The sequence below is a fragment of the Acipenser ruthenus genome, chromosome 2 (genome assembly GCF_902713425.1).
Source record: "Acipenser ruthenus chromosome 2, fAciRut3.2 maternal haplotype, whole genome shotgun sequence".
Classification (NCBI taxonomy): domain Eukaryota; kingdom Metazoa; phylum Chordata; class Actinopteri; order Acipenseriformes; family Acipenseridae; genus Acipenser; species Acipenser ruthenus.
In genome coordinates, this window is record NC_081190.1 from 91,742,119 (window position 1) to 91,758,217 (window position 16,099).

At 36.8% G+C, this 16,099-nt stretch overlaps 1 protein-coding gene across 3 annotated transcripts in view; it reads right to left on the reverse strand.

Moving 5' to 3' along the window:
* LOC117409042 (attractin-like) overlaps positions 1-14,679 on the reverse strand; it is a 184,420-nt gene extending 169,741 nt beyond the window's left edge. For 2 of the 3 annotated variants that reach the window (XM_059003785.1, XM_059003790.1), the window contains exon 1: positions 14,101-14,679. In XM_059003785.1, the coding sequence (XP_058859768.1) occupies positions 14,101-14,366 (266 nt within the window). In that variant the 5' untranslated portion in view covers positions 14,367-14,679. The remainder of the gene's footprint in view (positions 1-14,100) is intronic. The other variant, XM_034014569.3, reaches the window with a different exon arrangement.
* Positions 14,680-16,099: the final 1,420 nt, after the last annotated feature.

Sequence of the window (16,099 nt, forward strand, 5' to 3'; positions counted from 1 at the left end):
TGGCTGTCAATACAGGCCATTATAAGAAACACGACAGATGCCTAAGCTTGGAAAGCTGTGTGGAGTCTCAAGACCAAGTCATTTCTTAAGACTTGCCAGCTCAAGCAAGGCATCCATTACAGGCTGTTCTAAGGGGGAGATGTGGCTGGTTGTGAAGTCAACTGAGTTAAGAGTTCAACAAGCTGTTGCAACTGCTGAAGACTACAGCCATCAGAAGGGAGAACAGGATTCCCATACATGTTTCTGCTAAAGGGCTGAACAATGCGATCTGCTCAACTGGGTGACTTCTGCTGCACTCCAAACTGCAGATATTGTTGGGCTGAGCTGTATTGCACATGTTGTTCAGTTTTAATTGCAGCACGATCAAGATGTCTAGAAATGCTTTGTTTAGCCTTTAGTTAAATCAGTGACGCTTAGGTTGTGCTACAGTGCATTTTCATAAAATTAATTAGTTTACTGCTCTAATGACTTTAACTGTACTTTAACCCAATAGCTACTTGGAAAACCAGGGGGTGAGCTCACTGATTACCTAAATTAAAGAGATAGGAGTGGTTCTTTTTGCAATTACTAAAATACTGGTTTACAGGGCTTGAAATGAACTTTCTCATGCACTAGCCACCATAGCTAGCGGATGGAAAAATCCACCAGTCACAGACATTTTACGGGCCAACATCGTTCCCCGGGGGCAATGACGACAAAAGAAAAAGTAAAAACAAGCAACATAATGAGCAGTCTCAACAGGGTCTGAAACAATCTGCCTCATGAAGATATAGCTTCTGAGATGTGTTGAGCATCTGCCGTCTCCACAGACTGCATGGGCACAAACTGCACAGTCACCAGCCCTTTCTGGCAGAATCATACATATACCTCTTCTATGACAGTGCTATCAGTTGAACCATCTGACATCACTAACAGAAACTTTGCACCTTTTATTCTCTTGCAGCTGCCTTCTTTCTGCCTCAGCAATGTAGTCCACAAATACTCTTATTTGTTTGTCATTCCTAGATTTAGCCCAGTCTGTTCATCAACCCTACATTATTAAAAATAATTTAAATTAATAAAAAATGCTATTTTCTATTGTCACACTTTCTGACTGAAGATCTGCTAAGCATGAACTTTAAAACAAGTCAGTTCAAGATACAATTGATTCCAGAAAACAGTAAATTCACCAAAATTAACCTTAAATACCAAACAAGAGTTTACTTTATTTAACATGGTTGCATTAATTATTTGAATCCCTTTTTCAGAGTTTGTACTACGCAAAATATTATTATCATTATTATTACTACTACTACAGAAAATATTGGACATGCTATATTTAAAAAAAAATCTTATAGCACAACAACAACAACAACGTGTTGGACCTGGGGCACTTCATAATATTCAATGTGTTTAAAACAGCAGTCGCTGTATTAAAACTAAAACTTCACCAGTTACACTACAGTGAGGTTAAAATACTCACAAGTTGATTGCATTTGTTCAGCAATTGATACCCATGCGTTCTCCTTTTTCATCTGTTCTTTATAAATCAGCTCTACTGACTGGATATACGCATAGCGACGAGGTCAAAGTTCAGTTGATTTGAACTGTCAACGACTGCAGTTTGAGCAGGGCGATTGCCAGTAGAAAGTATAAACTGCACGGCGACAGGACAGCGATGATCACAGGCCGCCTTGCTCTTCAACGACGATGGAATAAAAACCTGACTTAACACTTTGAATGCCACATTGTTTTCCTGTAAAATGTTGTCTTTCACCAACATTCCGCATGATTTAGTAAGTGGTTTTATAAATCCTTGAATCTCTAAAAAAAAAATAAAAAAAAAAAAATAAATAATTATACAACAAAAGTACAAAAGGATAATATGTTCCCTACTTTGCAGGCTATAAAATGGTTGGTTGTAAAGGTGCATTTAGATGCAAAAGGTGCATTTAAAACTAGGTAAAAACCTGTACAATATAAATGTGAAATAATTTACTAATAGATTATTGTATACAGTACTTTATACAGCGTGTGTCTTCCGGAGAGTATAGTGTTTGGAAACTATAATATATATAATTTTTTTTATTAATCTTTGTTGTTTTTTTTTTTCAATTCACAAAACATTAAAAAACAAAAACAATAAATATTTCAACAATGCAAGTTGTTCAAATTAATATATATATAAATAATAATTTACATGTATAATTTAATTAACTATATACAATACATTCAAGGAAATACAGTAATGTTTTCACTATAAAACCCAAAAACAAAATGCTGTAGAGACCCCAGTTATAATATAATTCATACTTCATTCAGTACAAATAAAATGAATGAATACAATTATTGGTTTATCTAACAATGACACATTTGAGTCATTAATTGGCCTTCAATTTTTGGTTTTCAACACAAAAAGTTCCACACACTGAAAAATGGGGACGTTGCAGTCTGGACAGTATGAGCTTGTCAGTAGCATAATATTCATTCAGAAGTCTGATAATTATTTTCTGCAGTTACCCCAAAAAATGTACAACAGTGATTCAAATGCTTGCTAAACTTTATTATTATTATGTTTTTCTTATTAAATATAATAAGATAGAATGAGTGTAAGTTACAGATTGGAAAGGTTCCAACAGAAAGTGTGGCCATAAAGAATAAGAATAGTGTACCTAAAAAGATATGTAAATAGAAGCGTGTAAGCCATACAGATATAATGCAGCAATACAAGAAAACCCTAGAGATTGTTTATGTCTTCATTTGGTAGATCTGTAGAACAAATATGATTACACTTATAAACACCTTTTTTTGTTAGTCCCCCCCCCCCCCCCTCCCTCTTACCTCGTCTCTTCCTCTCTCACTAGCTAAACTGTCCTGAGGATTATAACTTTCGGGCTCACTATCTCGGTCGGCAAATAGAACACTAATAGGGGAAATCTGTGCTGACTATCTGGTGTATCCGTGGTTCTGCAGGAAGAGGGCAGCAGTCTCGCAAGATCCGCCTGTCAGTCATGGCGATGACACGGAGAGGTGGGGAAGAGGGTGTGTTGGCTTTCCCTGTCTGAGTGGCTGAGAGGCGGGCCTTGGGGGATTGCTCTGCCCATAAGAACTGTGCTTGGTTGTGCATTCGGGTGGCCGTGATTGGGAATACACAGAGACAGTTCCAAGCAGTTTTTGTACAGTGAAGCGGGGAAACTGGATACGTTCCGAGCGACCAAAACAGGCACGCACAGCTGAGGAAGACAGCCAGCCTTATATAAACCATTTATTAAAATATATGGTTACATACCCGAGGGGACGTGTGTAGTGATAGAGGAACAGCAAAGCGCAGGACGGAGACCCGAGCTGACCGGCATGTTGGCAGTAGGGGCACTGCCTAAGCAGCACTTTTATTTTGTAGTTTTATTACTTTTCCTTTTTCATTTCGCCTTTGGTTTTCATTATTATTTTGAGCACCTGTGAGTGTGCCTGCCTATACCTGTGTTGGTAACCTGTGGTCCTGATTACCGTTGCCGGTATACAGGCCACAGACAATAGCACCCTCTGCGGGCTAAAATAAATCCAATCTTCTGTCTCCCCTGTCAGTGAATACCCCCACCCTTCCACAAACACTAACATGTATTTTTTTGCCATTCTAAAAATAAAAAATAAACAAGAGGAGTAATTTAAGGCATAAATAAACAGCACTGCCAGGGCAATATTATTTTGTTCAGCGAAAATAATTCAGCATTTTCAACAACTTTTTCTGAACTGTTTTTGCTGTTCTGTGGTAGCATTTTTATTTGTAAAAAGTAATCACAGAGAGAAAGGCAGTACAGCCCAAGACGTCTTTGAGGGGGTCACAGAAAAGTGCAATGCACACAAAGGAATAAAAAAAAGCCCAGCTACAGAAGGAAGATTCATAGTTTGCGTCGCTTGTGTTATTATTTATTATTATTATTTATTTCTTAGCAGACGCCCTTATCCAGGGCGACTTACAATTGTTACAAGATATCACATTATACATTATTTCACATACAATTACCCATTTATACAGTTGTTTTTTAACTGGAGCAATCTAGGCAAAGTACCTTGCTCAAGGGTACAACAGCAGTGTCCCCCACTGGGGATTGAACCCACAACCCTCCAGTCAAGAGTCCTGTGTTGTGCAGTAGTTCATTTAAACAAAGTTTCTTTTTTTCTCTCCATACTTGTCCGGTATGCATTGTCCCCTAAAAGAGGTGAATTTTACGGTTACCCCTCAATTTCCTGATTTGCGCAAAATCACCATTTAGGTAGACCCCTAGTTATAGCTAGCTATTTGAACCTTTTTTTTCCTCTCCATACTCAATTGTGATAAAGTAATAATTATCTACCTATTATGTGTTCATTTTTCGCATGGGTGAAACCAGGGTTAACATTATAACAAAACTGGAGCCGACATTCTCCATGACAGATTAAACGAGCATTTTTTAGACACAAAATAATCTTAATATCCTGTTAGGTCATTGCCTGTTATCTTATAAAATTGTAATGTTTTTAACGGTTATTTAATTTTAATTTTGGTCTATAAAATAAACTTCATACCTTTAAACTGTATGCACGTTGTGCTGGTACTGTAGGTATTTGTACTCCACTGTCCAATACAATTTGCACTGTGGGCCTTGTGCGTCTCTACATAGGGCGGTACAAACCTCAGTCATCTACAAATCTGGAAGCTCTATTTGCAATGGCTTCCCGCTTTATGACAGATAATAATAATAATAATAATAATAATAATAATAATAATAATAATAATAATGTACGTATTTAAAAAAACTAATACCAGTAATTATATGCATGTTCACTCAGGGTCGGTCATATAAACTGCACCGTAAGGTATCAGAAATACTACTGCATAAAAAAAAAAACTAGCAGCAAGAGTTTTGGGAAGCAAAATGCTACCAAATAACTTTGAGCCTTGATTTATAGCTACTTTGAAACAAACAATCTGTCCTCCTACTGTAGCTCCTAGTCTGTCTAACCACAGACAATCCATGAATCCAGACATCACAGTACATGACTGAAAAAACACAAGAAAATAAAAATATAACAGCATCTTGCACATCATGTGCAACATGGATTGTAGAAAAGGTGTTGGCTGAAGAGGCACCGACAGCAGCAATTGATGAGGCTGCCAGTGAGAAATTGGAGAGGGAGCTTGAGATTAAGGTCTGTAGAAAGGGGTGGGCGAGAGAGCTGGCAGATATGAAGAGAGAGCACCTTAAACAGAACACTTCACTCTGCTCCAGTGGTATCAACTGGCCGTCTTTCATATGCACTTTTAACACTAGAACCGCCAGATTTTTGAACTACCTAGAACCGCCACATGGGTCACTGTGACCCATATATTTTTAAACTGCTTCGTTATGAAAATTAAAGACATACTATCGGATACAACTGAAAAGTTTTATTCATGAACATCATATCTAACATTTGCATCGCAGAAACATCGCATTTAAATGGAAAATTAAAGGCTTTATTTTTAAAATGAGCGCATATACAGCACGACTACAAACAGTGAAAAAAATATAATAAAACACACATTTCAAAAGAAACGGGTATGTACATATACCCGGGTACAGGTGTAAATGGGTATATCTACACACAAAACTATAAAACCAAAATAATTGTTTCTAATACTACATAAAATGAAAATATAACACTACTTCCAGTATGACGGCTGCATTGTACTCTATGGAGGAGCGTACGTGTCTGCCAGCTGACTCTGATTGCATTCAGGAGCTGTGTTGTAAACACAGACACAGTTCCATTGAATACTGTTGTGTAAACACGTGTAAACTAGTACATACAAACCTGTAAAACCAAAATGTTTTTTTTTTTGTAATAGTAATATAAAAAAGGATATATAACATATGTTTCATATTAGGCACATAAGTTGTTATCCTACCTGTCATTTCAGTTTGCTGTATGCATCTGAGAGCAGCTTGCTGTATTCCAATCAAAATGACTACTTTCAAGATTAAATATTTCCTTCTGATATATTCCCAGTTGCATTTGTGGAACAAAACAAAGGATTGTTGTTTCCAGGTACATTGAAAAATAAGCAACTAGGCTTTCACTGTGTTTGCATCTTGACAAATCCACAATCATAGCAATCTCTGTCTCGTAGTCAGTCTACAAACAAAGAAAGGCTTGAAATAAAATTTAAAAAAACATGTGTGCTAGGAGGAGGAGGCATGTCTTGTTTGCTGCATTTACAAAAAAAAACAAATACGTTAAATATATTCTTACGTTATATTTGAAATATACTGAAATGCATGGGTCACACTGACCCACTTGGCGGTTCTAGAACTGTTTATAACTTTATAATTTTTGCGATTCTGGCTATCAAACACTGGACATTTAATGCATATATTTAGGAAAAGTCAAAAACGGATACACACATACGATTTTCAATGAAAGAGTGAATTAACATTTTAAATCCAAAATGGGCCAAATTGACCCGGATGGCGGTTCTAGTGTTAAAACGTGTTAAATAATTATTTTCTGATAAGAACTTAATAAAAAACCGAATGCTTTTATAATTCCAAACCACTGCAGTGTACAATGTGGGTTACAATTAGAGCTTCTAATTTTCGGTTTTAACCAATAAAACCCGATAAAACACCCGATACAAAAAATATATATCGGTGAATAGCCAATAAATACCGTAAAACACCGTAAACTGTGGAAATGGTTCATCTATTCACATTGACTTTACCCTTTTCACATTTAAAAAAATAAAACCTACTACAAAAATAATAATAAAAACATTTCCCTGTGCTGCTGGGCAATGTCGAGCCTTCCTGACTTATATCTAGCATTGATTAGTTCTGAATACTTTAAACCCGCCCCAACTACTGAGTGACAGCACATTCCTACATTTCTATTGGAGACTCCGCTTGCGAGATTTAAAACGAGATTACAATCAGGATGGAGGCTTGTTAGCGGGATTTAAAGCTGTATTACAGTTAAAACACAGAGAATTTAAAACAGAATTGTGGCGAAAAAATGCGTACACACAAAAACCCCAGAAGAATGTGCACATAACCATTGGGATTTCGTTGTGGAAGACAGCAAAGGAAAGAAGATACCATTTAAATGTGCAAGCACTGTCGAGTTACTATACATATTTTGACACACACAGAAAAAAAAAACCGCTCAAGCATTTTGGAAAGTAACCAAAAACACTAATTTCATACAATATATCAAAAACGAAAGCCCCGAAAAAAACGATTTACATAAAACTTGAAAATAGCTACAAATAAGCACTGAAAAATACAATTAATAAAACCCAAAAAACAGAAGCCCTAGTTACAATGTATTACAAGAGAAGCCGGACTCACTGGCTAATGGTGAACCAACATGGGCATTGCCTTGGTTCTGACGCTCTGCTATAGACCTCACTGTGACACTGACCAACAACAGAAAACACTGTGTTACAGAATGAATTGCCCAACATAAATGCAGGTTCACAGCAAAACAAATTGCTTTCCGGCTCTCTACACTAAACCTCCAGGGAATCTCAGCAATTGTTGCAGTTCCTTTCTCTCGGCATGATCGATCATGGACCCAAGTCACGAACACAATGAAGATAAACCCAGTCATATACTATACACACTGGCAGTAACCTGAACATCTCTAACAGTATAGGAGTGTTTTAATGATTTGTGTCCGTAAAAGAATTATTCATTTAAATGCTACGATTCAGGCCCAGAATAAATCTATTTGTTTAAACTGATTTTCTGAAAGTTGAAAAAATTATAATTGCCAGAATCAAGCACTGTTGAAAAGCATGAACACCAGCTGGAATCTGCATTGTTCCTTTGTGCGTGGAAGAAGGCCGTGCTAAATCAAGACTCACAAACCACAGAGAAGATAAAGTTGCAAAGCATGCCAACAAGGTGGAATATATCCAAAAAAAAAAAAAAAACAAAGCTCTGCATACTGTAGCTAAAAAGTAACAATTGCATGAATCTAGCTCGAATCTGGAGTACCTAGTAACCTGGCTTGATAAAAACACAAAATCCTTTTAAAGTCTTGTATTAGCTTCAGTACCCTTATCATTTAGTTCAATTTCTCTCATTTAATGATTCGGTATAGTGTAGAAGCTGTATGGCACATAAAATGAAATACAGGAGACACACTAGAAACAACTCTTGTCTAGTAAGGAAAGCGTGGCAGAGTTCAATCGGTGTGTACCAACCCAGAGGAGAGTGCTGCTCACCACAAACAGTAGTGAAATTGGTAATGGAATTCAAGGTTTCCATAGCAACTTCTACATTGCAGCCTGGAGTCTGTCCCGTCTCAATTCCGCTCTGAATGGCTAGGGGTCGTCGTCAGTCATCTCAGTGGTCCCTTAGTACTGTAGTTTCACTGTCACTGTCATTTCACCCTGTTCTGACAGATCTCGTTGACTGAAGGAGCGCTAGAACATTCTCATTCGTTTAAATGGATGTCAATATCAAGACCTGCACCGACTGTGCACTTTCATTTGCCAGCTTCATTCAAAGCGCCTACTTTGAAATTAGCGTGTTAAGGTAGGTAAGCTATTCCTATAGGTATATGATGACTTAAGTTTGATTTGAAAATGGTGCGCAAGAGGAAAACACTTAATGAATATTGTGCACAATACCCTGACCAATGGCTGAAGTCACCATGGCAGGACGAAGCGGGCCCGTCTGCCAGTGACTCTGAGTCCAGCTGTGCTGTGAAGCAGGAGAGGGGGAGCTTAGACTCTGCATAATAAGTGCAAGTTAGTTTTGTTCAACTATCTAATGTTTTGTTCGTGCATATTATTTTTACTTGCAAATTTATGCTATCAAAGTCTGTGTAATACACTTTTATATGATGCATTTTCTACGTTTTATTTGAGACCATTTTTTTTATTTGTGTAGGATCTTTATCTTTACAAGGTATAGCTCTGCGGTGACCAAACGTTATTTCAATTACAGTGTTGGTAACCATGGTTTTGTTGCATGTTGAATACAATAAAGCGGTTTCGCTAAATAAACATTTTTTTTATTTTAGGTGATCGTTTTCAATATTTATACATGACATCCATGGATCTTGAGAGATGGAAATAAGACTCTATTGCATAGCAGTTTCAGCATTCCAGGTTTCACTACGAGCTTGATTAGCCCAGTATATACTGTAGGTAACAAGCTCAGATGTGTCTTGTTAAACTCACAGTAAATCCAGGGATGGTACAAGCTGCTATGCAATTGGAGTTTTATTTCCATCCCTGGATCCCCTAAGAAAACAAGTTCATTTTATAGCTATTTAGAGGTAAACTTTCCAGACAAATGTTGTGTGAACTCATTTGTCACCACGTCTCTAGACTGGATCCCAGTCTGTTAGAGAAGGCCTTCAGACTTGCAGCTGGTGCCTGAACACCAACAATAGCTTTACTGTAATGAGGGAGATCTCAAACACCAGGTTTTATTTTAAGACACAGAAAGGAGGGGGTCCGGTCTGGTCTGGTCTGGTCCTCTCCGCCCCCCCCACCTCTTGATTATTTCTGATTACACAAGACAAACAGGAAAGGAAATTGTATTGTTAAAAAAATCCCCACCCAAAGCATTTGGATGTTGTGCTACTACATAACTAATGCAGCCAAGTTTTTGCTAAACATTTACAGGAATGCAGTAAACCAAATGGCACGGCTTCGTTAGTCCAACAGCATGGGTAGAAATAACCTTCTTATACAGTTCATTACTGCACTGTTTACTGCGAGCACACAGAGCAACAAAACAAAGTCCAAACATTTTTTAAAAGTGTATGGGGTGGGGAGGGGAGTTGGAAATACAGTGGTAGCCATGAATATTGTATCCATATCACCAAGGTATTATTATTATTATTATTATTATTATTATTATTATTATTATTATTATTTATTTCTTAGCAGACGCCCTTATCCAGGGCGACTTACAATTGTTACAAGATATCACATTATACATTATTTCACATTATACAGATATCACATTATTTTACATACAATTACCCATTTATACAGTTGTTTTTTTTTTACTGGAGCAATCTAGGTAAAGTACCTTGCTCAAGGGTACAACAGCAGTGTCCCCCACTGGGGATTGAACCCACAACCCTCCGGTCAAGAGTCCAGAGCCCTAACCACTACTCCACACTGCAGGTATAGTTGAACTGCTAAACAGAAGCCAAGTACAGGGCTCGATTTTTAGGCTTGTCCATTTGCCCGGGACAATTAATATACTGTAAAACTTTAAATAAACTCCCCAGCATTTATTTACAATCTTTGCCAGTTTCCCCACCGACTATTTGAGACTCAGCGTTTATTATGTAAGATCACTAACATCTGCAAATACTTCAGATGCAATCATGAAAAAGCTGACTGCACACAACCTTCTAGAAAACGACAGAAGTAAATTACAACATTCCAGCAATGTCATTAAAGGTTGTGTCAGTGGGTAATAACAGTTTGTATTATAATAATAAAAACAGTAAAATCCAGTAAAGACAGCCCTGTAAATATCGGAACACAAGCATGTATTAAGGTAGGCTTGCAGCACAATAAAAAAAAACATGGTTTTAAAATTATTAAAAGCAATAAGTATCATCTTTATTAACACATATTTATTGTTCACCCTCAAAACCTGTACATTGGTAAGCATGGACAATCAATGAAAAATTAATCAGCAACGAACCTTCATTGCAAAACCACCGCATGAAATACTGTGTTAACACGGAAAATAAGTTCATACAGTTGGCTCACCACACACTCAAAAAAGCTTAAAACTGTTTAAAGATTAACAATAAATTCAATACAGGTACCAGTTTCATCACATCAAAGCAAAAGTGACTAATTTGTTTTTATAACGTGTACATTGATAATTAAGAACTCTGGAAAAGTAGCAAAATACAAATATTAAATATTTTTTTTTAAAAAAACACATACAAATACACTAAAAGGCAACCCTGTTAATAACAGAAAACAAGTTTGTATTTTACTTACTTTCAGCACGCTCTAAAAAGCTAAAAAGTGAAAAGCACAACTGGTTTTAAAATGAATAACGTCACAAAAATAACTATGCATTACCTGTACCTTAAAATAAATTAAATTCAGTTTTCTTATTCATCCTGAGCCTCAGGGCCTCTTCATCGCTGTTGAGAAACAAGTTGGTAGCGCGCTGTACAACCACGTGTGTGTATTGGCTGGAACATTCAGTGTGACGCGCATTATATTATTATTCATAACCCGGCGTTTAATAGAGACCCGGCGTCTATTTACCATATTTCCCAGCAGCCCCGGCGCTTATTAGAGACTGGCGATTATTTGAAGTTTTACGGTAATAAACAGTTTTTGTTGTTGTTGTTGTTGTTGTATAACTCCGGGGAGTCTGTTGTGATAATGAGATAATGGGTTAATCGGATGGTCTGGAACCACACACTGATAATGGCTTTAGCGGAACTTTTGACTACTTGTTTCGCATCAACAATAGGTTTAACTTTACTGTTAATTGACTAGACAAATATGTTTTGTTTCTATACAGTACAGCCTACACATACATTGTGTAGTCAGTTTCTTTTTAAAGTAACATTCCAAAAATGTAAAACTTAAGACTTAAATGTAAGACTTTGAGAATAAACTTGTTTAAACTTTTAAGAAATGACAGAATATAACACCTCTAGTTGATTAGTCTTGTTTGAATCCCAGCAGGTCAGACAGAGGCAGGGTACAAGTAAAAAGAAACAGAATTACTGTAAAACAAGAACATTTCGCGAGCAAGAAATGTTTGCTAATTTCGCGTTTATTAAAAGTCAGCAAAATTAATGTGCCATGAAATATATTATTCATACATATGCAGTACATTAAAATAAAAATACATTTATTGCAGCAGAATGGACCTTGTAGGCCATTAGCAAAATTAAGTTGCCGCAAAAAAATCCTGTTTTACAGTAGTCATAGGTCAGGACCCACTGGCACAAACACAAAGCACTCCTGTATATTAAGATCTGTCTGGTTCTAGGTCTGCCTGCTCAAGTAGCTTTTGTTCTTAAGTCACATTGTATAGTTTGAACTGATAGCAAAGGTTGCAGTTGTAAAATGTTAACTCTTATTCAATTACCTGTCAACATCTAGTTTACTCGAAATGTTTTACTGTGAACAAACATGGGCCTAAGCATTAACACTATCATTATATTCTTTAATGATTTTATTGATGTGTTTTTTTATTATTTGTTTACATATTTAGTATTATACAGTCATCACAAATGTAACATTTTTATAAAAATGAACATCAGGACCATTTAAATCAAATAGGCCCCTTTGTGTGGCTGTCGTTAGTTTATTGGTGTAAGAAGTTGGTGTCACAACACGTAAAAGCAAGTTCTTGACAAAGGCTTCTTTCAAAGGTTAAGAAATTTTACACAATTAACAGGCTCAAATGTCAAACGGCCACCAGTGAATAATACAAACTTAAATTGTTCTCTCTTTCTATTGCAAGCATTTTTATTTTCTTTAAAACACTTTTTTTCCCTCCAGATAAAAGTTAATTGATATGATAGGGCCGTTGTCAATGCAGAATTATTTTTCTGTGTCCATAGTAATCAAAGATATCCCACCACAGGACATCTCCAACGCAGACACATTATGTATATGTAGAGAGTTAAGTGTTTTACTGTTTGTTTGTTTGTTTGTTTGTTTGTTTTTTAATCCCAACATGTAATTTTCGACAGACCCACACCTGGAGAAAGTTCACAATGCTTTTGAAGCCTCCGACTCACAGAACACCGGAGTGAAACTCACTACAACGTCCAAGCGCTTCAACCCAGGAAAATAATTCTTAAAACACTTCAGTCCTTTGGCATCTAGCCCAGGCTTTGGACTGAGGTTAACTTTTCAAAACTTCTCTTATGGGGACAAGCAGTTTGAAGCTAGCCATTAAACACGAAAACAACGTGTGTAATTTTTTTTTTTAATGCAGTACGGGTGATAAGGTAATATAAACTACAGTGTAATAAAAGACGAAGCGGAATTGAATTGTCATTTAGTTCTAGGTATTATTATTATTATTATTATTATCAATTTCTTAGCAGACGCCCTTATCCAGGGCGACTTACAATTGTTACAAGATATCACATTATTTTTACATACAATTACCCATTTATACAGTTGGGTTTTTACTGGAGCAATCTAGGTAAAGTACCTTGCTCAAGGGTACAGCAGCACCCACCGGAGATTGAACCCACGACCCTCCACTCAAGAGTCCAGAGCCCTAACCACTACTCCACACTGCTGCCCTAGGTACAGTAGTAGTTTCTGTATTTGCGGAATTAATAGATATTTACCAAAAGATACATTAAGTAATAATAGCCTGGAGGTCTAACAAATTAGTAACATTGTACACAGACGATCAGTTTGTTTCGTTTCTCGGAAGAAAAGATGGTTTGACACTGTATGACTAAGAAGTTTTATTTTTGGTTTGAATGTGCGGTTAGCTCACTTTGTACACACTTGGATTTTGTCGGGTCACTGTTGTAATGCAAAGACACAAGGTTACTCAAATCAAGTGAGAAATCCCTGCACATTTAAATCCGGACTTTATTTACACACTCGGGAGTTCTATCAGCTCCAGATTCGTCCAGGATAAGATGGGTTACCTTTACGCCAAAATAATATAGCGCAGCTACATTTTGCCAAAAAAAAAAAAAAAAAAAAAAAAAAAGAAACGCAAGCAACGCTTAATCAAAACAGAACTGTACCTGTTCACCCAGGCGCGCACTCATCAATTATTAAAATAAAAAGTATACGAATTTTTAATTAGACGATCAAACTGAGTATGTAATTTATATATATATTTATATATATATATATACACATATATAATCTAGCAGATTCCTTTAATATAACTCACCGCACGGTTTTTTTTTTTTTTTTAAGTTTTACCCTATTTCACTAGTTTGCCGATCTACACTGAATAAATCCTTACTTCACCTGAACCCGTTTTTTTATTATTTATTTTTTTATGTTTTATGTTGTATTATTATTCAAAAGGAAAAATACAAATTAAGTCTACATGCAAACAATCTGGTATGGACAATACATCATTGTCATTCGCTTACCTGAATCTACCACCGCAATGCTGGCACTGGTCCCCAGCCCAGCCGGGCTCGCAAATGCAGTTGCCGACCGTCGGGTTGCACTGTCCGTTCAGACACGGCTTGTCGCACTCCTTCCCCTCGGCCGGAGAAGCGAGTCCAGATAGCATTGACACCAGCACAACCAGAACCAGTGGCTGCATGCCCCACATCAAACCGGGAAGACCTTCTCGGGACTGACCCCAGCTGCGGCCAACAAGCCAGCAGGCCCGCCGTTTCTCCTCGTCCATTGCCGTCTAGATTTTGTTTTTTCTACAGTATTTTTTTACGTCGCACTTTTAACTCCTGCAGTCTACAGTTTTATTTGTTAAAATACATCAACAAACAAAGTAAACATCCGAGCTTTGTCTTATCTTTCGCCGTGTCTAGCTTGTTATTAATGCAGGTTGTTTTGAAAGAGTTATCCGGAGTATAAGCTAACCTGTAAGTGTGTCTTCTCACTCAGTCACACACAAGCAACTGGAAGTGACGCCCAACTAAAGTGGTGCTTAAAATTGCAGTGAGGGGAGGGAGGATGGAGACGCGGTAGATTCAACTGACTGACTACACGGGGGACTATCCAGCGCTGATATCAAGAATTCTGTTTTGGATGGATATCAAGAATTTATATACATCAGTAATTTTGTCATTTTTTATATTAATAATATAATTATTGATATAAAAATATAAGTGTTGCTATAAAAACAGTTTCTGATATCAAAATAAAAGGTAGTTGTTGATATCAACAACTATTTTTTATATCAATCATTTTTTTTTTTTATATGAACAATGCGACAAAATCATTGATATCAAAAATATAATTATTTCAAAAATTGAATTGTTGATTTTAAAAATATAAATTTTGATATCAGAAATTGATGATTAGATGTTTAAACGGCTTGCCAGAGGGTATATTAATTAAATAAATAAAAAATGCAGCGCTGTTTCATGGTATTTGCTATTTCCTAATCTAATGGAACTAATTTACAAAAAGTAATATGTGTTTTCACTGCTTTGTACTGTATTGCCAGTTATAGTTTTAGATGAAAAAACATCAGAACCAGTTTTCTTAACCCGCCGCAAACAGCCCGACTCAAACCGTCCTGACTCATCTCATCTCAACTAGCCGTACAGAGTTTGGATGAATCTTATCAGTGTGCGTGCACTTAAAACCAAGATTATGCAGATTTCAGTCGGGATGTCTTCAGATTTGAAGATTGAACATGCTGAATCTTTTTGTGACGCATTTTCGTCAGAAGTGATCAGTTTGTCTGTGTGCGGCGGTTGCCGACCTAGACTGTGAGACCGTTTAGTCATGAGGGTGTCAACCAATGGTGAAGCAGGTTTAAGTGACGTAGTTTGTCATGTAACTTATCATACAAGATGGTGGAATATTGACAGCTTTAGTTCCACAGGTAAAAATACATTAGTCTTGAATTGCTCCGAGTGTCCCGAATTAAAAAAAAATTTAGGCGTTTACTAATCAAAGGTAAATTATCAACTTTTTTATTATCAATCTACTGGCAGCGTATATTTTCTTACTGCGCTAAACAGAAGTAACCGGTGCCTCGTTCTCCGAGTCCAATATAGGTCACAAATCATAAGCCCCTTGATCCACACGCTTAGAAAAAAACGCCAAAGTCAAATAAAAAATCAACAGGTTGGATTTTATTTACCACAGGGTAAAGTGTAGTAAACAAACTATACAAAAAGTCAAACACTGCCTAAAACGTTTGCACGGGAAAATGTCAATAGCTAAATTAATAGGCTAAGTAAGCGCTTCTTTTGGTTGCCTCGCAGCGCTGTCTCCGCCGTCTACAACATACGATGCCATGCATAATATGAGGGTCGATATGTTGGGCTAAGTTAATACAAAAATGTGTACAGGGCAGTATTAATTAAATATGCATACATAGTAATCACCAGTAAATAGTTGTGGTCAGTAATTCAGTCTTAGCAGTGTGCGACACCCAGTCTTAAAAAA